Below are 25,502 nucleotides of genomic sequence, written 5' to 3'. Positions count from 1 at the left end.
CAGTCCAGTCTTCATCTTGGTTGTTCTCCCCCCATCCTCACTCTCTGACCTCTGGTGGGGCTCAGCCCCGCTGTTCTTCATGACTAAATCATGGACTAAATAAGGAAGTGCAGTACTTCTTGTGTTGGGAAGATGGCGATGAGTGATAGAGGGGGTGGGGACCCTCGTCCTATAATCCCCTCATCACTGTCCCTCCTATAAAAGACAGTTCTGGTTGTTTCCTCACTCTCTGACTAAGGTCCATGAATAAAGAAATGACCTGGTAGGAGATCAGAGGAGCCATTTCCTAGTTCCCTTGAGGGTGGAATTGTAAGCTCCTCAGAGACCAAGCTGCCTGATGTGGGCGGAGTCCTGGTTTGGGGGAACCAATCAGCTCCTGTCTAGTAATCCTCTTTGTCTTTGTATTTTAGTCCATGGCCGGGAGATGAGGAAAACCTCCGAGGATTGTCTCACTTTGTCTCCAGACTGGAAAGTAGAAGATGAGGACATCACACAGTATAGTCCAGGAGAAAACCCGGCTCCCTCCAATGTCCATCCGGCACCACCCAGTGTAGATGGACCATCGGATTCCTCGTATCCTGAGGAACCTCAGACTGTGCAGGACCGGGCCGGCCTTCTAACAGGGAAGAGGTTCTCCTGTACTGAGTGCGGGAAAGGTTTCCAATATAAATCCCAACTTAATAGGCATAAAAGATGCCACACGGGGGAGAAGCCGTATTCCTGTCCAGAGTGTGGGAAATGTTTTTTACATAAGTGCCATCTTGACATACATCAGAGATCTCACACGGGGGAGAAGCCGTATTCCTGTTCTGAGTGCGGGAAATGTTTTTCAGTGAAGTCCAGTCTTTACAGACATCAGAGATCTCACACAGCGGAGAAGCCATATTCCTGTTCTGAGTGCGGGAAATGTTTTTCACAGAAGTCCAATCTTTACACACATCAGAGATCTCACACAGGGGAGAAGCCATATTCTTGTCCTGAGTGCGGGAAGAGGTTCCGTTCTAAATCCAATCTTATAGTGCATAAAACATCTCACCCGGGGGAGAAACTGTATTCCTGTCCTGTGTGCGGGAAATGTTTTTCAAGGAATTACAATCTTTACACACATCAGAGATCTCACACGGGGGATAAGCCGTATCCCTGCCTTGAGTGCGGGAAATGTTTTTCACAGAAGTCCAGTCTTTATAGACATAAGCGATTTCATACAGGTGAGAAGCCGTATTCCTGTCCTGAGTGCGGGAAGGATTTCTGTTTTAAATCCATTCTTAATGTGCATAAAAGATTTCACACGGGGGAGAAGCCGTATTCTTGTCCTGAGTGCAGTAAATGTTTTTCACAGATGTACCAACTTTATAAACATCAAAGATCTCACACGGGGGAGAAGCCATATTCCTGTCCTGAGTGTGGGAAATTTTTTTCAGAGAAGTCCAGTCTGCACAAACATCAGAGATTTCACACGGGGGAGAAGCCATATTCCTGTTCTGAGTGTGGGAAATGTTTTTCGCGGAAGTGCAGTCTTCATATACATCAGAGATCTCACACGGGGGAGAAGCCATATTCCTGTCCCGAGTGTGGAAAATGTTTTTCAGATATGTCCAATCTGCACAAACATCGGAGCTCTCACATGGGAAAGAAGCCATATTCCTGTCCTGAGTGTGGGAAATGTTTTTCACAGATGTGCAGGCTGCACACACATCAAAGATCTCACACAGGGGAGAAGCCATATTCCTGTCCTGAGTGCGGGAAATGTTTTTCAATGAAGTTCAGTCTTCACATACATCAGAGATCTCACACAGGGGAGAAACCATATTCCTGTCCTGAGTGCGGGAAATGTTTTTCAGAGAAGTCCAGTCTGCACAAACATCAGAGATCTCACATGGGGGAGAAGCCATATTCCTGTCCTGAATGCAGGAAATGTTTTTCACGGAAGTTCAGTCTTCACATACATCAGAGATCTCACACAGGGGAGAAGCCACTTTCCTGTCCTGAGTGAGGGAAATGTTCCTCTCTGAAGTCCTGTCTTCCTGTACATCAGGGGTCCCACACAACCCTGGAGGTGTATTAGTGCGTTGTGTGCGGGAAATGTCTTCTAGATGAATGTTGCTGGACATCCCAGCTGTCATGTGGGGAAGAAGCACACCCTGATATACACCTCAGATGGTGCAAAAGTTCATTTATTTCAGTGCAGCAACTTAAAAGGTGAAACTAATATATGAGACTCATTCCATGCAAAGCAAGATAGTTCAAGCCGTGATTTGTCATCATTGTGATGATTATGGCTTACAGCTCATGAAAACCCCAAATCCACAATCTCAGAAAATGAGAATATTCCATGCAATCAATAAAACACGGATTGTACATAGAACAATATCGGACCTCTGAGAAGTAGAAGCTGCATATGTACTCAGTACTTGGTTGGGGCCCCTTTTGCAGCAATTACTGCCTCAATGCGGCGTGGCATGGAAGCTATCAGCCTGTGGCACTGCTGAGGTGTTATGGAAGACCAGGATGCTTCAATAGCGGCCTTCAGCTCTTCTGTATTGTTCGGTCTCATGTCTCTCATCTTTCTCTTGGCAATGCCCCATAGATTCTCTATGGGGTTCAGGTCAGGCAAGTTTGCTGGCCAATCAATCACAGTAATCCCACGGTCATTGAACCAGGTTTTGGTGCTTTTGGCAGTGTGGGCGGAGCCAAGTCCTGCTGGAAAATGAAGTCATATATTAGTTTCACCTTTTAAGTTGCTGCACTGAAATAAATCAACTTTTGCACCTTATTCTAATTTTTCCAATTTCACCTGTATACCTCATGGCTGATCTTCATCATGGAAGAAACAGTTGATAAGGAGATCAGAGGTCCTCAAAGACATGGATGAAGTGTGGGACCGGGGTGGCTATTGATGGCAGGAGAAGAATAAAAATGGAGTCCTGCCCTGTGATTGGCTGAGTACATTTTGTGGTGGGAGATTTCACAAACACTTGGAGGTCTATGGAGAACAATGTTGAAGGGATGTGACCGGCATTCTCCAGCTGGGAGGAGTTTTGGCCGTATTTTATTTCTTATGATCATTGGCTCCATCTAGTGGCCATAATATCATATTGGGCTAGTTTTACTGATGGAGAGATTTCAGAAAAATCACCTCATTGTGGCCACTAGATGGAGCCGGCGATCATAGGAAATCACTGTGTTACTTAACATAGGGCCGGATGTTGTCACAGCTGGAGGAATGATTGTCTCATTGGTCCAATGAATGTTCTATAAATAGAGCCCTTGGTTTCCTTCATCAGACACGGCTCCATACTAATCCCTGAGGTCACACTCCCGCACCCTGAGGTCACACTCCCGCACCCTGAGGTCACACTCCCACACTCTGAGGTCACACTCCCGCACTCTGAGGTCACACTCCCGCACTCTGAGGTCACACTCCCGCACCCTGAGGTCACACTTCCGCACCCTGAGGTTACACTCCCGCACCCTGAGGTCACACTCCCGCACCCTGAGGTCACACTCCCGCACTCTGAGGTCACACTCCCGCACTCTGAGGTCACACTCCCGCACTCTGAGGTCACACTCCCGCACCCTGAGGTCACACTCCCGCACCCTGAGGTTACACTCCCGCACCCTGAGGTCACACTCCCGCACCCTGAGGTCACACTCCCGCACCCTGAGTTCACACTCCCGCACCTGAGGTCACACTCCCGCACCCTGAGATCACACTCCCGCACTCAGGTCACACTCCCGCACTCTGAGGTCACACCCCCGCACTCTGAGGTCACACTCCCGCACTCTGAGGTCACACTCCCGCACCCTGAGCTCACACTCCGCACTCTGAGGTCATACTCCCGCACCCTGAGGTCACACTCCCGCACCCTGAGATCACACTCCCGCACTCAGAGATCACACTCCGCACTCTGAGGTCACACTCCCGCACCCTGAGATCACACTCCCTCACTCAGGTCACACTCCCGCACTCTGAGGTCACACTCCCGCACTCTGAGGTCACACCACCGCACTCTGAGGTCACACCCCCGCACTCTGAGGTCATACTCCCTCCTGCACTCTGAGGTCACTCCCCCGCACTCTGAGGTCACACCCCCGCACTCTGAGGTCATACTCCCTCCCGCACTCTGAGGTCACACTCCCGCACTCTGAGGTCACACTCCCGCACCCTGAGGTCACACTCCCGCACTCTGAGGTCACACTCCCGCACTCTGAGGTCACACTCCCGCACTCTGAGACCCATAAAACTTTATTTTGGTGGTATTTATTCACCGCTGGAATTTTTATTTTTTTTTGCTATATAAATGAAAATGTCCAAAAACTTTGAAAAAAAAAGTGCTTATCTTACAAAATGTTGCAAATAAATAATCTTTCTTCGTAAATATTGTCCAAAATGTATTCAGATATCTTTTTAGTAAAAACAAAACAAATTAGTTTATAACCAAAAATTATAATTTTTCAAAAAAAAAATTTACATTTTTTTTTATATTATTATTTGTTTTTTTTACACCCATAAAGGCTGTAAAATCAATCATTTCTCCTTCTCTCTGACTGCATTCCTGCAGCCATTGAGAGATACTGTGAGAGCTGTGATTGGTCACAGCTTGTTACATGGTACAAGGCTGTTGAGAATAGCCCTGTACCATGTGATCTCAGTGATCATTCACAGATTTCACTAGTAGTAAGCAATGATGTCAGGAAGTGACATTCTCCTTACTACTATTCATGTGATCACTTGTCTTCTGTTCATTGGTCTTCCCAGTGAATGGCTGTGCAGGGAGGGGGGATGTCAGGACAAGTCTGATGATTGGAGGAGAGCAGACCAAGCTCCCAACACAGCTACAAAACTGACCATGCTGAGCTCTCATGCCTAGTGCGGTCAGTTTTTAATAGGAAACCAGAGGGACTGGCAGGATCACACAAAGGAAGCAATACAAAGAGAAGAGGAGACGTCTTCATACCAGGACATGGGACAGCCGGCACAGATCAGGAATAGGACATGTTGGAGGAACATATTCTTTGAAGGAGAAGTTCAGGCAAAGCTCTTTTGTCTGTACTTCTCCTGTGGATCAGAGGAGTGCAGTTCATTCTGATCTCCTGTGACCCGTTTTCAGGTGAAGCCCGCTGTCAGCTGACGTCACTCAGCTGGTCCAGGCTGGGGAAAGATCCCGACATCAGAGTCTGGACCAGCCGCACCCTCCCCCTCCACAGTCCAGTGAGTGTGGGGGGGGCAGGGCAGAGAGCGGTGACTGACAGTCACCGCTCTCTGCTCAGAACGGCTGTGAGAACTCATGGTCAGCAATCACGTGATCGCTGAGTTCTCACACTTGGAGCCGGCGAGGGATGGGTGCAGCATCCACCTAGGAGGCAAGGATGATTTATTGAAGTCAATAAATAAATGCCATACTTTTCTGGCCTTTAGATGGCGCTAAGTATCATAGAAATTACAACCATCTTATTGCCAAATGTGGTATTCTCCATTTTATATCCATGGAAACCATTCACCCCGCCCAGCACAGAGCCTACTCCCTCTACTCCCCCCATCCCATTCACACAGAGGGAATGACAGGCACATTCACCGGGTGTATTGCTGTGCAATTGTTTTATGAACAGACTCCTAGATGATTACAGATACTTATATAGGGACATCAATTTACATATTTATTACCCATCAGTCCCCGCCCCCGAGGAGCCTACAGTGTAAGGTCCATAACATTCATACATACGCATACTAGGGGCCAATATAGACAGGAGCCAATTACCTTTCAGCATGTCTTTGGAGTGTGGGAGAAAACCGGAGTACCCAGAGGAAACCCACGCAGGCACAGGGAGAACATGCAAACTCCAGACAGGGAAGTGGTTGGGATTCAAATCAATGAGACTAGAGCTGCTAGGAGGAAGTGCTAACCACTGAGCCACTGTGCTGCAGAATATGTTTCTATAAAGGTGGGAAGTATGTAGCAGTGAATAGACCTCCCAGCAATGTTATTACCAGGCTGCAGCTAGGGGGCGCTCTAATGTGTACAGTGTGACCCCAGCAGAGTGATCCCATCTAGCCCACATTAACCCTCTCACTGCCAGAGCTGTTTCTGCATTTTTCTTTTGCGTACATATTAAACCGCAGACTTTGGACCTGAAGATTAGTTAAACCCCCAAACATCTATTTCATGACATTTCATGACATCAGAGGCCCTGGAGAATACAATGGTGATAGTTTCGAATTTTTGAGAATACAGATACATTATTTTACCAATTTGTTAGTAAAATATAAAAGATGAGGTTGTGCCGAGTCAATAGATACCCAACATGTCCAGCCCTAAAATGGGGCGTGCCACTGAGATGATGAAAAACGTTTTATATATATATATATACTGCTCAAAAAATGAGAGGTACACTTTGAAAACCCATCAGATCTCAATGGGGAAAACTCTCTTGCTGAATATGTATACTGATATGGACAGGGCAATGTAAGGACGCCCCATTGTTTGAAGGAAATGAAAATGATCGATCTACAGAGGACTGAATTCAGACACCATGAAAATCAAAGTGAAAAAGTGATACAGCAGGCGAGTCCATTGTGCTGAAATTTAATTGCAGCAACTCAGAATGATACTCAGTAGTTTGTATGGCCCCCATGTGCTTGTATGCATGCCTGAGTGACAATGTCGGGGGAGGCTCCTAATGAGATGACGGATGGTGTCCTGGGGGATTTCCTCCCAGATCTGGACCAGGGAACCACTGAGCTCCTGGACAGTCTGAGGTGCAACCTGGCAGAGTTGGACGGACCAAAACATAACATCCCAGAGGTGTTCTATTGGATTTAGGTTTGGTGGCCATTCAATGGTATCAATTCCTTCATCCTCCAGGAACTGCCTGCATACACTCACCACATGAGGCCAGGCATTGTGATGCACCAGGAGGAACCCAGGACCCACTGCACCAGGAGGAACCCAGGACCCACTGCACCAGGAGGAACCCAGGACCCACTGCACCAGGAGGAACTCAGGACCCACTGCACCAGCATAGGGTCTGACAATGGCCTAATAGCATTCAGGGTGCTATTGTCTAGCACAGCAATGGGCAAACTACGGCCCGCATGCCGTATACGGCCCGGCGGACCTTTTAATCCTGCCCGCGGAGCTAGGCTCCCGCTAGGCTCCTCTCACAGTCCGCCCTGAAGACCGGTGTAGCATGAAAATCTGTCTCCTATGAGGATCTGTCCCCCTCGATGTATCTGCGCATGTGCCGGAGATCGCCGATCGGCTGCTAATGCCTGAAACTGGCACATGCGCAGATACGTCGAGGGGGACAGATCCTCATAGGAGACATATTTTAATTCTACACCGGAACGGCGCTGGAACACGGCGAGAGGAACGCGTGGAGCAAAGGTAAGTGAATTGACACAGGGGGGACTTGGGGACTTAATATGGGGGATGAATTAATATGGGGAATGAATTACTATATGGGGGATGAATTACTATGGGGGATGAATTACTATGGGGGATGAATTACTATATGGGGGATGAATTACTATATGGGGGATGAATTACTATGGGGGATAAATTACTATATGGGGGATGAATTACTATGGGGGATGAATTACTATATGGGGGAGGAATTACTATGGGGGATGAATTACTATATGGGGGATGAATTACTATATGGGGGATGAATTACTATGGGGGATGAATTACTATATGGGGGAGGAATTACTATGGGGGATGAATTACTATATGGGGGATGAATTACTATGGGGGATGAATTACTGTATGGGGGATGAATTACTATATGGGGGATGAATTACTATGGGGGATGAATTACTATATGGGGGAGGAATTACTATGGGGGATGAATTACTATATGGGGGATGAATTACTATGGGGGATGAATTACTATATGGGGGGTGAATTACTATATGGGGGATGAATTACTATGGGGGATGAAATACTATATGGGGGAGGAATTACTATGGGGGATGAATTACTATATGGGGGATGAATTACTATGGGGGATGAATTACTATATGGGGGGTGAATTACTATATGGGGGATGAATTACTATGGGGGATGAATTACTATATGGGGGATGAATTACTATGGGGGATGAATTACTATATGGGGGATGAATTACTATATGGGGGATGAATTACTATGGGGGATGAATTACTATGGGGGATGAATTACTATATGGGGAATGAATTACTATGCTTACTATGGGGGAATATTACTATACTTACTATGGATGACACATACACATCATTCATCTACTCTTGGTCCGGCCCCCGGGTCCAATATATGAACCCATTGTGGCCCTCAAGTCAAAAAGTTTGCCCACCCCTGGTCTAGCCTGTAGAGGTCTTTACGTTCCTCCATGGATATGCCCCCCCAGACCATCAGTGACCCACCACCAAAACAGTTATGCTGAACCATGTTACAGGCAGCATAACATTCTCCACGGCTTCTCCAGACCATTTCATGTCTGTCACATGTGCTCAGGGTGAACCTGCTCTCATCTGTGAAAAGCACAGGGTGCCAGTGGTGGACCTGCCAATTCTGGTGCTCAATGGCAAATGCCAATCCAGCTCTGTGGTGCCGAGCAGGGAGCATAGGACCCACTAGAGGACATCGGGCCTTCAGTCCACCCTCATGAAGTCTCTTTCTGATTGTTTGGTCAGAGACATTCACACCTGCTGGAGGTCATTTTATAGGGCTCTGGCAGTGCTGTTCCTCCTTGTACAAAGGAGCTGATACCGGTCCTGCTGATGGGTTTAGGACCTTCTTTGGCCCTGTCCAGCTCTCCTAGAGTAACTGTCCGTCTCCTGGAATCTCCTCCATGCTCTTGAGACTGTGCTGGGAGACACAGCCAACCTTCTGACAATGGCACGTATTGATGTGCCATCCTGGAGGAGTTGGACTGCCTGTGCAACCTCTGTAGGGTCCAGGTATGGCCTCATGCTACCAGTGGTGACACCAACCCTAGCCAAATGCCAAACTAGTGAAAAACAGTCAGAAAAGATGATTAGGGAAAAAATGTCAGTGACGATCGCGGCGTCAGACCCCAGCCCCTCTCACCAAACTTGTGACCGAAGGACTAGCCAATCTAAAACCGTGCTGTCATATGCGTAACAATGCCACACCCAGCACAACAATTTTCCAGCTAATGGACCGCAGATCGACTTACCGGCAGCCTGAATGCGTTTGTTACTGGGTCAGGTTAATTACACAATTAACCCTTCACACTGCCACCACCTCCTTTTTATACAGAGAAAGAGGAAACTCAGCAATACACTAGGATGATTGGTTAATTGACAGTATACCACTATCTCTACAGACTGGTTGTACAGAGGGTTAAACACTCATTTATTTATTTTGGTACTTATATAGTGCTGTCAATTTACACAACGCTTTACACATATATATATTGATCATTCACATCAGTCCCTAACCCTCAAGGGGTGTACAATCTAAGGTGCCTAACTTACATTCATACATACACATATTACTGTCAATTTAGACAGGATCCAATTCACCTACCAGCATGCCTTTGGAGTGTGGGAGGAAACCAGAGTAAACCCACGCAAGCACAGGGAGAACATGCAAACTCCATGCAGGAGGCACCATGGTCAGGAATCAAACCCATGACCCATTTACTGCAAGGCAGATGTGCTAACCACTAAGCCACTGTGCCGCCCACAGCAGGGACTTGTAAATTGCAATTAAGAGCTATAGAAACAATTCAACACTTTCAGAAAGTAAGATTTTTTACTAAAAGGTCAAAAGGGCGCAGTAGAAATATTTACAGGAAGAAGATGTAACATATATATATATAAATATACAGAGCAATACAGCACAGCAAACAGATAACAGAAAGAAGTTTAGGTAAATAAGTACTTGCCAAATAAATTCCTGGGGTTAAGCAGTTTCAAGTCTGATGAGCTAAAAAAGGGATTTCTGGTCTCTCATTGGGTTTCGTTGTTGCCGTGAGATTCTCCTTTGCTTTCTGTCGGATAGATGTTCTATTGAACGGTCCTCACTTGTCTGACTCCTCACAAGAACTAACTGCGTCTTTTTCCTACACAAAACCTCTTCCCACGATGGACAAGCCAAGCCTTATTTGGCAAGAGGATTGTATAGACAGCCCCTTAGCAAGGTGTGCTGAATGCGTTCCTGAGGGAGGGGGGAAATCGGAGGAGAGAGACTGATTTGGGAGTTTAAGAGAAATACCAAAATATAGTTATTTGGAGCAGAATGGATGACCGCTCCCATCTCTGTGTGCATGATTGTGACAGCCTCCACCTGTAAAACCATGTCTGTTTTGGGGGTCGTCTCATTTTTGCCCATCTAGTGTACCTGTTGTTCATTTTATTAACACCAAAGCAGCTGAAACTGATGAACAACCCCCTCTGCTACTTACCTGACCAGATCAATATCCCAGGAGGTTCATTGGCTTGGTGGTAGACTCTGATTAAAAAGTCTTCCTTTCATTTTTTTGAGCTATATATATATATATATATCTATTCATATGTATGATTTGACTGACTGAGTGTCAGCTCTTTATATTCCCATTTTTCTGACTGCTCTTCTGTAACAATGTCACACGTGAAGATCTCTTTGTATCATCTCAGCTTGAGTCTAGTAGGAACGTGTGGATTCTGTTCATTCCTTCCACCTTCCAGTGGCAGTTGCTGCATATTCTTCTCAGGAAATTGTTGGCCTCATGGATCTGTTGCTACTAGAAGGTTTGTTATGGAATGACTGAGGCTCTGTTTTCATCTAAAATATAAAATCTATAAAAGAGATAACATCAGCGCAGAGTTGGAGGAAACAGAACAGACCTCCCTGTTGGCCCCTAACTGATCCCCAAAAACTACCCATGAACCCCAATCCCTTCATCCTGGGGGGAGTAAAGATGATCAAACCTGATAAGGACACCCCGTCCTGGACTCATCTCCATCCCATCTCTTTCCTAAATGTCGATGTCTAAATCCTCATCCAATTTCTATCTAAATGGCTGAATTTATCCCCAAATCTCCTCATTTATAAAGTCTAAGTGGGCTTTGTTCCCTATAGACAAGCAGCCGACAATGTCTGACACACAATCCTCTTGAACCATCGAGTCCATCAGAGATCAGAACAGATGCTGCTTTCTTTGGATATGTACAAAGCAGATGAGACACCATCATGGTCCTATCTACCCCCCACCCTAACTCACTGGGGTCTAGGTGATGTCTTCCTGAAATGGGTCATGGCTCTATACAACCCCCATCTGTGATGAGTCAATGCCATGGAGTCCAGTCTTCCTGCTTTCTGATTTGTTATTGAACATGTCAGGGATGTCACCCCCCCTCCCCCATTCATTCTAGCACCAGAACCGCTGGCTGCGCAGATCAGATCCAATCTGTGCATTAACCCTTTCTCTGCCAGGCCCTGAGATCCCCTTTTAACCCCTTGCCTACCGTGCACTGTCACCCCTTCCTGCCCAGGCCAGTTTTCAGCTTTCAGCGCTCTCACACTTTGAATGACACCAACTTTTCATCATTTTTGAGACAGATAGAGCTTTCTTTTCTTTTCTTTTGGTGGTATTTAATCACCAACGTGGGGCTTTTATTTTTTGCTAAACAAACTCAAAAATGACACAATTTTGAAAAAAGTTTCTGTTATAAAATGTAAATAAGTAATTTTTCTCCTTCACTGATGTGTGATTATGAGGCTGCACTGATAGATGGTACTGATAGGTGACACTGATGGGTACTGACAGGCATCATTGATGGGCACTGAAAGGTAGCACTGATGGGCACTGCTAGGTGACACTGACTGGCAGTGATAGGTGGCACTGACTGGCACTGATAGGCAGCACCAACTGGCACTGATAGGCAGCACTGATGGGTACTGATAGATTGCACATATGAGGAGGCATTGATGGGCATTGACAGGTATCAATGATGGGCACTGAAAGGCAGCACTGATGGGCACTGAAAGGCAATACTGATGGGCACTGAAAGGCAGCACTGATGGGCACTGATAGGCAGCACTGATCGGTACTGATAGACTGCACTGATGAGGAGGCACTGATGGACATTGACAGGCATCACTAGTGGGCACTGAAAGGCAGCACTGATAGGCACTGAAAGGCAGCACTGATGGGCACTGATAGGCAGCAGTGATAGGCAGCACTGATCGGTACTGATAGACTGCACTGATGAGGAGGCACTGATGGACATTGACAGGCATCACTAGTAGACACTGAAAGGCTTCTCTGATGGGCATTGATATTTGGCATTGATGGACACTGATTGGAGGCAAAGGTGGGCACTGAAAGGCAGCACTGATGGAGCTGCACTGATGATCATTGCCCTGATTAAAAGTGTAGAGGAGAGGACTGCCGATAGCAGCATTTCCTGTTTACATGTGATCAGGTGTGATTGGACACAGCTGATCACATGGTAGAGCCTACATCATTGGCTCTTTACCATGATCAGTGATCCACTGTGTCCCCGGGGGTGTGCATGCACAGATAGAGTGGGAGGATGTCATATGTCCTCCCAGAACAAGAGAGCTCCCCCCCATCCCTCATTTCTCTGTACGATGGGCAGGAGGCGGTTAAACTCAGGTGGTCAGACCATTTTTGAAATGTTTCCATTTTTTTTTTTTTTTTTACAAACAGCCTTGAAAATTGAGAAATCAAATCTACACAAAACTGTCAAAGAGCAATTTTGTCTAAAAATTATAATTTTTCACTTACAGTTTCCAAAATGTATAAAACCGTACATTTTATGAAAGCATAGGACGGGTAGAATGAAGAGAAGGTGACACCCCAAATCACACATTTTCTGAAAGCATAGGATTGGTAGAATGAAGAGAATTTGCCCCCCCCCCCCCACAAACTACATTTTATGAAAGCATAGTACCGGCAGAATAAAAAGAAAGTGACCTCCCCCCAAACTGTACATTTTCTGAAAGCATAGAAGCGGGAGAATAAAAACGTGACCCCCCCTAAATCGTAAATTTTCTGAAAGCATAGAAGCGGGAGAATAAATAGGTGACCCCCCCTAAATCATACATTTTCTGAAAGCATAAGGCAGGTAGAATAAAAAGAAGGGGGGGTCCCTAACTGGGTACATTTTATGAAGGCTTAGGCCAGTGATGGCGAACCTTTTTGAGCCCGAATGCCCAAACTGCAACACAAAACCAACTTTTTTATGTCAAAGTGCCAACACTGGAATTAATCACTTGCCTACCGGGCACTTCTACCCCCTTCCTGCCCAGGACAATTTTCAGCTTTCAGTGCTGTTGCACTTAACAAAGACAATTGTGCGGTCATGCAACACTGTAACCATATGCAATTTTTATCATTTTTTCACACAAATAGAGCTTTTTTTGGTGGTATTTAATCACCACTGGGTGTTTTATTTTTTGCACTATAAATGAAAAAAGAGCAAAAAATTAAAAACATAAAAGGTTTCCTTTGCTTCTATTCTAAAATTTTGCAAACAGGTAATATTTCTTCTTTGATGTGCGTTGGTGAGGCTGCACTGATAGGCAGCACTGATGGGCATTGATGAGGCGGCACAGATAGGTAGCACTGATGGGGCGGCACTGGTGAGCATTGATGAGGAGGCTCTGATGATGCACTGATATGCAGGAAATGATGGGCACTGATAAGAGGCACTGACAGCACCAACTGGAGGCACTGACAGACGGCACTGACCGGCGGCACTGCTGGGCATCATTGATGGGTGGCACTGATGGGCAGCACTAATGAGGTGTCACAGATAGGTGGCACTGATAGGCGACACTGATAATGGGTACTGATAGACAGCACTGATAGGTGGCATTGACTGACATCACTGCTGGGCACTGACTGGCACAACCAATGGGCACTGACTGGCACAACCAATGGGCACTGACTGGTGGCACTGACTGGCAGCACTGCTGGGCTGCACTGATGGGCACTGGTGGGTGGCACTGGTGGGCACAGGTGGGCGGCACAGGTGGGTGCATTGCTGGGCACAGGTGGGCGCACTGTTGCGCACAGGTGGGTGCATTGCTGGGCACAGGTGGGCGCACTGCTGGGCACACGTGGGTGCATTGCTGGGCACAGGTGGGCGCATTGCTGGGCACAAGTGGGCGGAACTTGTGTGTGGCACAGGTGGGCACCGATCATCAGGGCACTGATGATCAGTGACCCTGATGATCGGTGCCGATCCCTGTTCTGACAACTGCCGGTTTTCGGCAGTACTTTCCTCACGATCTGACAGTGTGAGAAAAGTGCAGCCGAGAACCGGCATTTGCATTTCCCGGTGATCAGCGTGTCATTGGACACGGCTGATCACGTGGTAAAAGGCCGCTGTGATTGGCCTTTTACCATGTCACGTGATCAGCTGTGTCCGCAGGACACAGCGATCACGGAGATCGCCCGGTGCGCGCCCCCGGAGGTGCGCAGGAGAGCGCGTTCTCTTCCTCTTCCTCTCTTCCTCCTGGCGTGCCCACTGAGATGGCTCTGCGTGCCATAGGTTCGCCATCACTGGCTTAGGACCAGTAGAATAAAAGAAGGTGCTAGTGATTTTTCAGGTCCCGTGATATTTGTGCAAATGTTAATAAAAATATATATATATTTTCACAAAAAAAATACATAAAAGTCATTGTTAGCCGAGACAAACAACAAAACTCACAAAATTCCCGCTAACTTCCCACTAAATCTAAAACTGGACTGCGGTAATCAATAAGAAATATTTGTACATTTTAGATTGCGCCTTTTTGGGAAATGGTGAAAATCAAATATTTGCAAAACTGTAAATGTGCAATTTAGTCTAAAAATCTGAAGGTTATAATTTTTCACTTAATATTTCCAGAATTTGTAAATGACCCCCAAACCAGACATTTTCTGGAAGCATAGAACCAGTGGAATAATAAAAAGTGCTACAGATATATTAGACCCGCAATAGTTGGGCAAACGTTTATCCAATCTCTATTTTCACTAAAAATACACTAAAATCATTATTAGAGACATAAACACAACACAACGTACAACATTCCTGCTATAGTCCTACTAAGGCCTCGTTCACACAGGAAATCCTATAGTGTACGCCCTGCCAGGCCTCGGTTCCCCACACGGTGATGGACACGTGCTGTGCGGTCCCATTGGGGATTCAGTGGCTGCATGGAGGACATAGCTGCTGCCCCCATCCTGACATCCATGAGGGTGCACAGCCCTGAATGCAGACAGTGTGACTTCTGGGACATGCATCCACATGGATGTCAGATTGAGATCAGCAGCTGTGTGTGTGCAGCCGCTGCGTGCCAATTGGCATCAATGGGACAGCTTGTACAGGGATACACAGAGCACCGCTGTATACCCATGTGGGTGAACAAGGCCTGACATGGGCCTATGCTGTAATGTGCTCTGTAAGGATGAGGCCCCACTTTTTTATTATATTAATTGTTTTTATAATTTTATTGTATTTATTTTTTTGTGGGGGAGGGGGGTGGTTAGATATCAGAGGACTAAAGAAACCCTCAGAGTCCTCAATGCAACCTCAGCTGCACTGTAGATGAATAAATAGGAGTCTACTGTACAGAGGCTTCTATTCATTCATGAAACTATAGCACAGAAAACACTCTTTACTATGCTTCAGTGATGAATGAACACAGGAGTGATCGGTACTGATCACTCATTGTGTTCATTCAGGAAGGGGCTGGTAAACATAACATGCCAACCCTCCACTCTCCATCCTGAACATGACACTGATCTCCCACTCCAGCAGCAGCTACGGCCATGGGCGGGGGTAGAGGGGAAGCCGTCCAGCAGCACTGCAGGGAAGGTGCTTCAGAGGATCAGTAAGAGGTCTAAGGACAAGGGGGGAGTCTGAGCGGCAGGGGGAAATATTTAGACATTTTGATTCCCCGTGGCTCCCCTGCAGCAGCTGAAGCTGGTGGGAGGGGAGAGGAGAAGAGGCCAGCAGCAGGGAAGCTAAAGGTAGATCTGTGCTGTGGGCGAGCAATGGGTGCTGCGTGGGGGGATCGGTGCTGTAGGGGGATGTTAGAGGTGCAGGGAGCCATCCTAGAGGACAGGCAGAGGGACTGTGGAGTGGAGGGAAGCTCAGGAGACCATGAGGTTATAGCAGAAGGGGAAAGCCATGGACATATGACGTACTGACCTGGCCAGCTGGAAGCAGTTCTATAGGTCAGTACAACACCCATCCATGGCAGCACAAGGGTTAATGATCACCTCGGGGGGGTTTAGGGCACCAACATTTTCCATCATTTCATCAGCACACACCATTCCAAGGATGGACATGTTGGGTGTCTATTCAATCGGCACAACCTCATATTTAACATTTTACCCCACAAAAAAAGTAAAATCTTACATTTGTGTTCTCTAATATGACATTTATTGTATTTATTTACTGAAATTTAATCTTGATAAATCATTGAGCTTAATCATGTGAAATACAAAACTGGAACTACCCCCATTTTATTCTCCAGGGCCTCTGATATCACAGAATAGATGTTTGGGGGTTTATCTCATCTTCAGGACCAAAATCTGCATTTTCCCATGTGTGCAAAATCATGCAGAAACAGCTCTGGCAGTGAGAGGGTTAATGTGGGCTAGATGGGATCACTCTGCTGGGGTGACATTAGAGCTCCCCCTAGCTGCAGCCTGGTAATAACATTGCTGGGAGGTCTCTTCATTTCTCTGCTCCATACTTCCCGTCTTTATAGAAACGTCTCCTGACATTTGGGGGTCTATTCATAGAATGTTTGTATAGCAATTCCCTCAGTGAGAGTTCATGTCCATTCCTCCTGTGTGAATGGGGGAACCAATGTTATTAGGATCACATCTGAGCTGCTGGAATGTCTTCCATTCATGGAAAATACATTGAAAACTTCTTCTCCTGCCATCAATGGCCGACCCGGTCCCACACTTCATCCATGTCTTTGGGGGCCTCTCATCTCCTTATGGACTGTTCCTTCCATGATGAAGATCAGCCATGGAGTATATCTGAGGTGTATATCAGGGTGTGCTTCTTCCCCACATGAGAGCTGGGATGTCCAGCAACATTCATCTAGAAGACATTTCCCACACTTAAAGCACTAATACACCTCCAGGGTTGTGTGGGACCCCTGATGTACAGGAAGACAGGACTTCAGTGAGAAACATTTCCTTCACTCAGGACAGGAATATGGCTTCTCCCCCGTGTGAGATCTCTGATGTTTGTGTAGACTGGACTTCACTGAAAAACATTTCCCGCACTCAGGACAGGAAAGTGGCTTCTCCCCCGTGTGAGATCTTTTATGTTTACAAAGACTGGACCTGTCTGAAAAACATTTCCCACACTCAGGACAGGCATACGGTTTCTCCCCCGTATGAGTTCTCTGATGTATGTAAAGATTAGACTTCTGTGTAAAACATTTCCCGCACACAGTACAGGAATACGGCTTTTCACCAGTGTGAGATCTCTGATGTCTGGAAAGATCGGACTTCTGTGAAAAACGTTTCCAGCACTGAGAACAGGAATATGGCTTTTCCCCTGTGTGAGATCTCTGATGTTTATAAAGACTGTATTTTTGTGAAAAACATTTCCCACATTCAGAACAGAAATATGGCTTCTCCCCCGTGTGAGATCTCAGATGTTTGTACAGACTGGCCCTAGCTGAAAAACCTTTCCCGCACTCAGGACAGGAATGTGGCTTCTCCCCCGTGTGAGATTTTATATGCACATTAAGTTTGGATTTATAGTGGAAACCTTTCCCGCACTCAGTACAGGAGAATCTCTTCCCTGTTGGAAGGCCGGCCCGGTCCCGCACACTCTGAGGTTCCTCAGGATACAAGGAATCCGATGGTCCATCTACACTGGGTGGTGCCGGATGGACATTGGAGGGAGCCGGGTTTTCTCCTGGACTATACTGTGTGATGTCCTCATCTTCTACTTTCCAGTCTGGAGACAAAGTGAGACAATCCTCGGAGGTTTTCCTCATCTCCCGGCCATGGACTAAAATACAAAGACAAAGAGGATTACTAGACAGGAGCTGATTGGTTCCCCCAAACCAGGACTCCGCCCACATCAGGCAGCTTGGTCTCTGAGGAGCTTACAATTCCACCCTCAAGGGAACTAGGAAATGGCTCCTCTGATCTCCTACCAGGTCATTTCTTTATTCATGGACCTTAGTCAGAGAGTGAGGAAACAACCAGAACTGTCTTTTATAGGAGGGACAGTGATGAGGGGATTATAGGACGAGGGTCCCCACCCCCTCTATCACTCATCGCCATCTTCCCAACACAAGAAGTACTGCACTTCCTTATTTAGTCCATGATTTAGTCATGAAGAACAGCGGGGCTGAGCCCCACCAGAGGTCAGAGAGTGAGGATGGGGGGAGAACAACCAAGATGAAGACTGGACTGATCCTGAAGACCACCATCATTGGGGTATTGACTCCTCCCTCATTATCACTTTCTGTTTAAGGGTCCAAAGTTGGAGGATGTTATCACATTATTATCACCATGTAAAAGTCTGTGCTCCAATCACATCATCCGATATAAAATGTCCAGCTGGGAGGAAATGGGTGTAACCAAAGAGAATCCATATTATGTGTATATATAGCAGTGGGGGGAGGGGGGAGAGCAGAAGTCAGGACTATGTAATGTACAACATAGAGTATATAGTGCAGGGGTTAGGAGTATGTAATGTACAACATAGAGTATATAGTGCAGGGGTCAGGAGTATGTAATGTACAACATAGAGTATATAGTGCAGGGGTCAGGAGTATGTAATGTACAACATAGAGTATATAGTGCAGGGGTCAGGAGTATGGAATGTACAATATAAATTATACAGTGTAAGGGTCAGGACTCATAATATTGGCAATCAGTGGAAGCTTAAATGTTTCCTGTAGACAAGTTGCAGAGATCCCACACCGCTGCCTCCCATCTCCTGAGACTGCACTCAGTGACTTGGGTCTGAGACTATACAGACATATCCCTCCACCCGGCACAGGTGACAAATACTGGGAGAATTGCTATGTCACCACCATGAGGAATAAGATCAAAATCACACGCCCCAGGTGCCTAGGTCTAGTAACGTCTATAGTAAAAATGAACATTTTGCTGCCAGCTGAACCCCAGAACCTCCATAAATCCAGTCTAGATACATAAATTGTGTCTGCAGCACAGAGAAGGAAGATTATCCGAGAGAAATCCAGGAATACAGGACGGGGAACACAGCTCAGGAAAGTGACCAGGGGATTACAGGCTGATATCACCCAGTCCCCGCCCTACTCTGGACCAATCAGTGAGCAGTATGGGTGGAGGAATGGATTTAGTGTTCATGACCCACCTGTGCTGATCTCTGTAGGAGTGTCCTCCTCTATAAATGTCCCCGTTATTCCATCCTCCTCCATAGACTGCTGATCATCCCTCACATACGCCTCTTCTTCTTCTGCTTTCACCTCAAATTCTATATCGATTGGATCTCCACTCTAAATCAAGGAAATGAGAGAAAATATCATCTGTAAAATATAAACTCAAATGAAAATCCACACATCATCTTTACAAGTCCATGTTCTAGATGCTCCGTCCCACCAACCTTAAAATTGTGAGAGATGGTGTGAGCTTCCTGTGTGGAATCCCGGGAATACAGAGGACGGGGACATCTCTCTGGTGGGTTCCCATGACTGGATCCATCTGTAGGAAACACACACACTGACTGAATCCATTGTTTCTATGTGTTTATCAGATGATGGGGGATCTAGGTGGATCCTCCGTACTGCTCTCTCCTTTACAATAAAGTCTCCTCTTACCCGGTGATGTGAGGGGCGGCTGATTGTCCATCATGACGTCCTTGTAGAGATCCTTGTGTCCTTCTAAATACTCCCACTCCTCCATGGAGAAATAGACAGTGACACCCTGACACCTTATAGGAACCTGACACACACAATGATACAGTCACCATCCAGACACATCCCTTGTCTGTTACTGGAGAATGTCCCAGAATTCCCGGCACCGCTCACCTCTCCTGTCAGCAGCTCAGTGATCTCTCTGGTGACTTCTAGAATTTTCTGCATGTTGTGTCTCTCAGGGTTTAGGGAGTCACATGGAGGCACTGTGATGGTCATATGATCACCTGACTTCAGAAGAGGAAATCTCTATATTAAAAAAAACCAATAGGAATATCAGGTTAGACTCCCAGAATCCTCCTCACCTCTCCGGTCAGGTCTGTGTTTTATTAATAGAGATAAGAGTGATGTCATGTGACCTCCCAGAATCCTCCTCACCTCTCCGGTCAGCAGGTAGATGATCTCCAGGGTGAGGTTTAGTATCTTCTCAGTCATGTGACTCCGGTCCTCCTCCATCCTCATTGGTGCCATCATGTGATCTATACAGGTCTCCTTGTAGACGGATAACTTTGGGAAATGAAAGTAAGAATGATTTGGATGGTATTGGTCACACAATAATAGGATGTGGATGTGAGGGGGGAATAGGAGGGTTGCTGGACATTTAAGGACTACTCCCCCCATGGGAAGATATTTAGTCAGGACTGTTCAGTATTTGCTACACTTTGGAGGTCCCGGGACCCTCTTGTCCTGCTGCATCAGAAATCCCCTTTTCTCTGTTGGGTTTGTTTGGTCTCTGAACTGGTTTTGATGAGTTTTAGATCTGCAGACAAGGAATGATAAATACGATCCTTCCTATGACTTGTTTGCTCTGAGGCAGTGATGTGAGGTCAATGTTGGGTCATCATGAGGTCCAGGAAGGGGAACTTGATGACTATTGGCTGAAGTTGCTGGATAATCAGGATAATTGCCAGAACTCCGGCTGCAAGGCTCCAATCTCTGACAGCTTTCTGACAGGAGTGATGTCACTGTCACTCTCTGCAGTATGAGAAGGGATTGGATAGAATAGAAGGATGGTGCTGGTGGAGTAGAGAGCTGTGAGGGAGGGGTCTGGTCTCCTTCCTCCAATGGTAGCCCAGTATGGGTAGGAGGAGAATGGCAGGGGGTAGGGTCTTGTTTTCATCATTGGCAAGTATACTGTAGTACACAGGACATTGTACAGAGTGGTGGGGGGTTCCTGGGGCTCTGAATTCCAGCACCGGGCACTGCCAGAGCCTGTGTCATGGGAAGGTGTTGGAGTGTCTCCTGAAGATGTTCAGCACTGACCCCTGACTACCTTTTAGTTGATAATTCACCAACAGACCTCCTCTAAGAACAAGTGCCCACCAAGGGGCAAAGACTTCCCTTCTTCAATCCACTTGGTATCTTGGAAAATGTTATTTGACCGGTTAGATGATAAGAAGGTGAAGGTTTATTTCCTTTCCTGGCTGGAGTTCTGTAAGAAGGTCTGGAAAATAAGTGCAGGTGGGAGGACAACCAGAGACCAAGAGCCCCCCTCCCTACCTCAGAGTCCCCATGAGCCCTACAACCTTCTCTTCCCTCAGAGACATGCTACCTGCCAACCCTATCAACCCAGATTTCACCATCTACTCTACCCCCTCAGGGGTCCCAAAGTCTCTCATCCTTAGTACCTCCTGAGAGTCCTCTCAGCTCCCCTTCATCCCTCAGACCCCTCATTTGTTTCCTCCCTCTGACACCAATGATGGAACATATTCTTCATGGCCGGCTGGGGAATGTTTTGTTCCGGGTAGAGAAGAAAAATCTGTTTGGCTGCACATCCAAAAATATAAATCACCTTTATTTGGACATATTCAAACCAGACCCTCCACAATGTATAAAAGAGGGAACATAGCAATTCAGTGGTGATTACTCTTCATTCATTTGGAATGTTTCCTTCCTCCTGAGCAGCAATGTAAGGGGCTCTATGCTCCATACTCCTGACCCCGGCACTCCATCATTGTGTTGGCTGCATAGTGTAATGATTGCCCATTGGCTGCCTGTGTAGTGTCATCATTGCCCTTTGTAGGCCATGTATGGTCAGGATGGTCCTTGTCTTGTCTATTTATTGTCAGTGCTGTTTGTTTAGAGGACCATATTACTAGAATTTATCTCCACAATGAGGAGAATGTTCCGGCCCCGGAAGTGGGGGAATGTTCTGCCCCTGAAGGGGTTCATCTGGGTTCCCACACTATATATGTGTGTATCATCATCTGCTGGAGATAAAAGACGTCACAGTGACTATGGAGGAAGAGGACGGACATGACTATGGAGGAAGAGGACGGGCGTGACTATGGAGGAAGAGGACGGACGTGACTATGGAGGAAGAGGACGGACGTGACTATGGAGGAAGAGGACGGACGTGACTATGGAGGAAGAGGACGGACAGGACTATGGAGGAAGAGGACGGACATGATGGGGGTTACTGGGTGGAAATAGGAAATCTTATTACCTCCTCTGCTGCCACTTCCAACAATGTCTACTCTTCTTTGAGCCACATGAAATGTCCTGTCTTTGTTCAGATCACTTCCTGTCTGTACCTGACATCACTTCCTGTCTGTACCTGACATCACTTCCTGTCTGTACCTGACATCACTTCCTGTCTGTATTCCATAGAGACTTCCTGTCTGGGTTTACATGAGATCCCCACCTTGTGGAGTTCAGAGGAACTGCAGCCCTCAAAATGTCTCATAATAGCCATTCCTGTATATTATCTACATAAATGACAAGGATGTAATGGTCACAGAGGAATGGTGGTGGAGATCTCTCACAGTAAGAACACTTCCTTGAATGGTTCTATAAATAAAGAATGAATCCTGGAGGGAATAAAGCTGTAAAGCAATAAATAATATATAAACTGGGCCATCCACTTCATCCATAAAGACATTGTGATTGAAGATCTTCTAGATCACATAGAAGGAGGACTCATCCATGATTTCATACATTTGTTTGGAAGGATAGAACAATCCTCAGAAGGGAACATGTAGGATGACAGGAAAGGCTCCTGACTGGTGAGATCCTCCAAACATAATGATGACATCCATGAACTGGAGCGAGCTCGTTGGGGTGATAAAGCCAATCTGGAAACACTGTGTAGACGTTCTCCAAGAACTCAGCACACTCCAGGTGTGGAGAAAGTCTCCAGGTGGGTTTAGCCTGTCATTTATCATAGGTAGAAATGTCCACACATGGACTTCCACAGGGACCCCCGAGACTACATATAGAACCTGTACAGTGTCCCCAGGTCTCCAGGTGGGTTTAGCCTGTCATTTATCATAGGTAGAAATGTCCACACATGGACTTCCACAGGGACCCCCAGACTACATATAGAACGTATACAGTGTCCCCAGGTCTCCAAGTGGATTTATCCTGTAATTAATAATGCACAAATGTCCATATATATGGATTTACAGGGACCATCAATGCCATCTATGCATGGCTTGGATGTCTCCCATATTACTAGGAGTCCATAAAGCACATGACCACAACAAGATATAAAAGCCCACTCACTGTCATGGAACTTCAGACTGCAGGAACTTCAATCCAGTCACATTGTTCATTTTTTGCACATAAGCACCAAGTTGATAGTGGTGGATCACTTGCAATAAATGGGAGCATGGGGGAGGGGAGGGGGGAGGAATAGAAGAAGGAGAAAGAGGAAAGACCTTAGTCAAGGAGTAGGTATAAGAAGTAAGGGGGAGGGGGGTTCTCCACAATTGGGGGTATTCACTGGAAGTGTAACCACACAGCAGAGAGTGGGCAGGGAGGCCCCAGGCACAAGAGTCCGGAGATATAACAAGATTTGCACAGGGTGGATAAACAATATAGGAAAGCGATTTTAAAATCATTGACCTTTCCAGAGTGCTTGGAAGCAGTTAAAGATTTGTATTTATTTGCCTCTACGTTGGCACTGAAAGCATTACATTCTAGAAACAATAGACAAGATGATCATTGTGATGGACTGGTTAAAGCTTGGTCCCAGCTCTCCAGAAAGGAGCAGAGAGATTTGAGATTATGTTGCCCTATGGAAGGAAATTCATGGAAAGGATATTGAATAGAGATAGACTGAACACCCCCCTGTTTGGTTCACAATCGAACATCCAAACCTACAGAGTGTTCAACCACAAACTTTTAACGTGAACAATATACTGAGCGGCATCTTCCAGCATCTGAGTATGTGGTGAGATCCCGCTCAGTTACTACATTCCGGCATGAGTTATATATTAGACAGTCGATCCCCATTTGTCAGTACTAGGTCTAGAATATGATCACCTTGGGTTGGACTTTTTACTGTTTTAGAGAGCCCCATTCAGTTCTTCCATTACATCCTGCTCCTGCTTGTAATAGCAGTTTGAGATTTCCAGTTAATGTCAGGCGTGGTGACGTCACCCATAATGAAAACCTCCCCCTTCATTGCCATTTGAGTTATCTCATCAATCAAGAAGTCATTCTAATCTTCAGTCTGTCCTGGGGGTCTGTATATGACACCAATTCTAAGGGAAGATCCCTCTCTGGTTGGAAGGCAGACCCAGAGGGTTTCCAGTATTTCATTTGTTGTTTGAATTAATGTTCTCCTTATGCTATGTCCTGAGCAACATGAACCTCACATTTGTTTCAGCCTGCTGGGGACAGAAATGATCCTCAACAATGACATCTCTGCCCCCATTTCTCAGTTTAAATGCATGTCCAAAAACCTCCTAAATTCCATAGTAAGGAGCTGAGCGCCCTTGTGTGAGGGATGCAGACCATCTCTATTGTACAGCTCAATGTCAGACCACCTGATGGCATCATGACTAACACAACCAAAACCTTCAGCTTTGCACCAATCCTTTCACTAAACATTGGACTCTGCTATGCCAAGTACTTCCTCTTGTTGTCCATTATGGACAGGTAAGACCTCTGAAAATATAACTGTACACCCTAACTGTTGAAGATCCTGTCCCAAATACTGAAATTCCTGTACAGAACACACATCATTCTGGGACAAATCATTTGTGCCAAGGTACATGACACCACCAACGTTGCACTCTTCACTAGCTTTTTTTGACAATTTTTAAAATACTCCTTTTATCTCTTCTAACAGTAGCACCAGGTAGACATCTAACTTCCTTTGACACTTCAGCATGATTTCCTAAAGAAACACCTCTTACAACTGAATCACCAACAAGATGATGGCTTCTCCTTTTAGGAGCCTTTTCCACAACACTTGCCTGGAATGGAACCTCAGACAAAACAGTTTCTTTTGGCAAAGCACTTTTTCTCTCAGGGTCCTACTTCCTATCTCACAATCTGCTACGTTTGCAACCTTTGGATCTGCTTCTAGCTCAGAGAACCTGACCCAACAGTTGTCCACACCGCCCTTCTCCTGCGCAGTCTTTGAGGAAGAGGCGGCTTTTTGCAGGGCAGCTCAACAGAACAAATTGGCTAAGATGGCCTCCTGATCTCAGACTGCAGGGCACCAACCAATGAATATAGACAAGCAATGTCATCACGTAGGCTAGAAATCTGCATACAAATGGGACAACATCCCAGCTTCCAAAAAGCACCACGAAAAACAAATGCAAAACAAGTACTGCACTGAACTAAACCAGACATTTTAAAGATTTTTCTCAAACTGAA

The 25,502-nt window shown here is 46.2% G+C and overlaps 1 protein-coding gene across 1 annotated transcript in view; it reads left to right on the top strand.

Moving 5' to 3' along the window:
• LOC149445494 (uncharacterized) overlaps positions 1-25,502 on the top strand; it is a 125,055-nt gene that overhangs the window by 48,225 nt on the left and 51,328 nt on the right. The window contains exon 9 of the mRNA XM_089653760.1: positions 422-1,975. Within this exon, the coding sequence (XP_089509886.1) occupies positions 422-1,975 (1,554 nt within the window). The remainder of the gene's footprint in view (positions 1-421; positions 1,976-25,502) is intronic.

This window comes from Staurois parvus, unplaced genomic scaffold (assembly GCF_062004578.1).
Source record: "Staurois parvus isolate SC_StPar_1 unplaced genomic scaffold, SC_StPar_1.0 ptg000720l, whole genome shotgun sequence".
Lineage (NCBI taxonomy): Eukaryota > Metazoa > Chordata > Amphibia > Anura > Ranidae > Staurois > Staurois parvus.
This window is presented reverse-complemented; position numbering and strand designations above follow the sequence as displayed.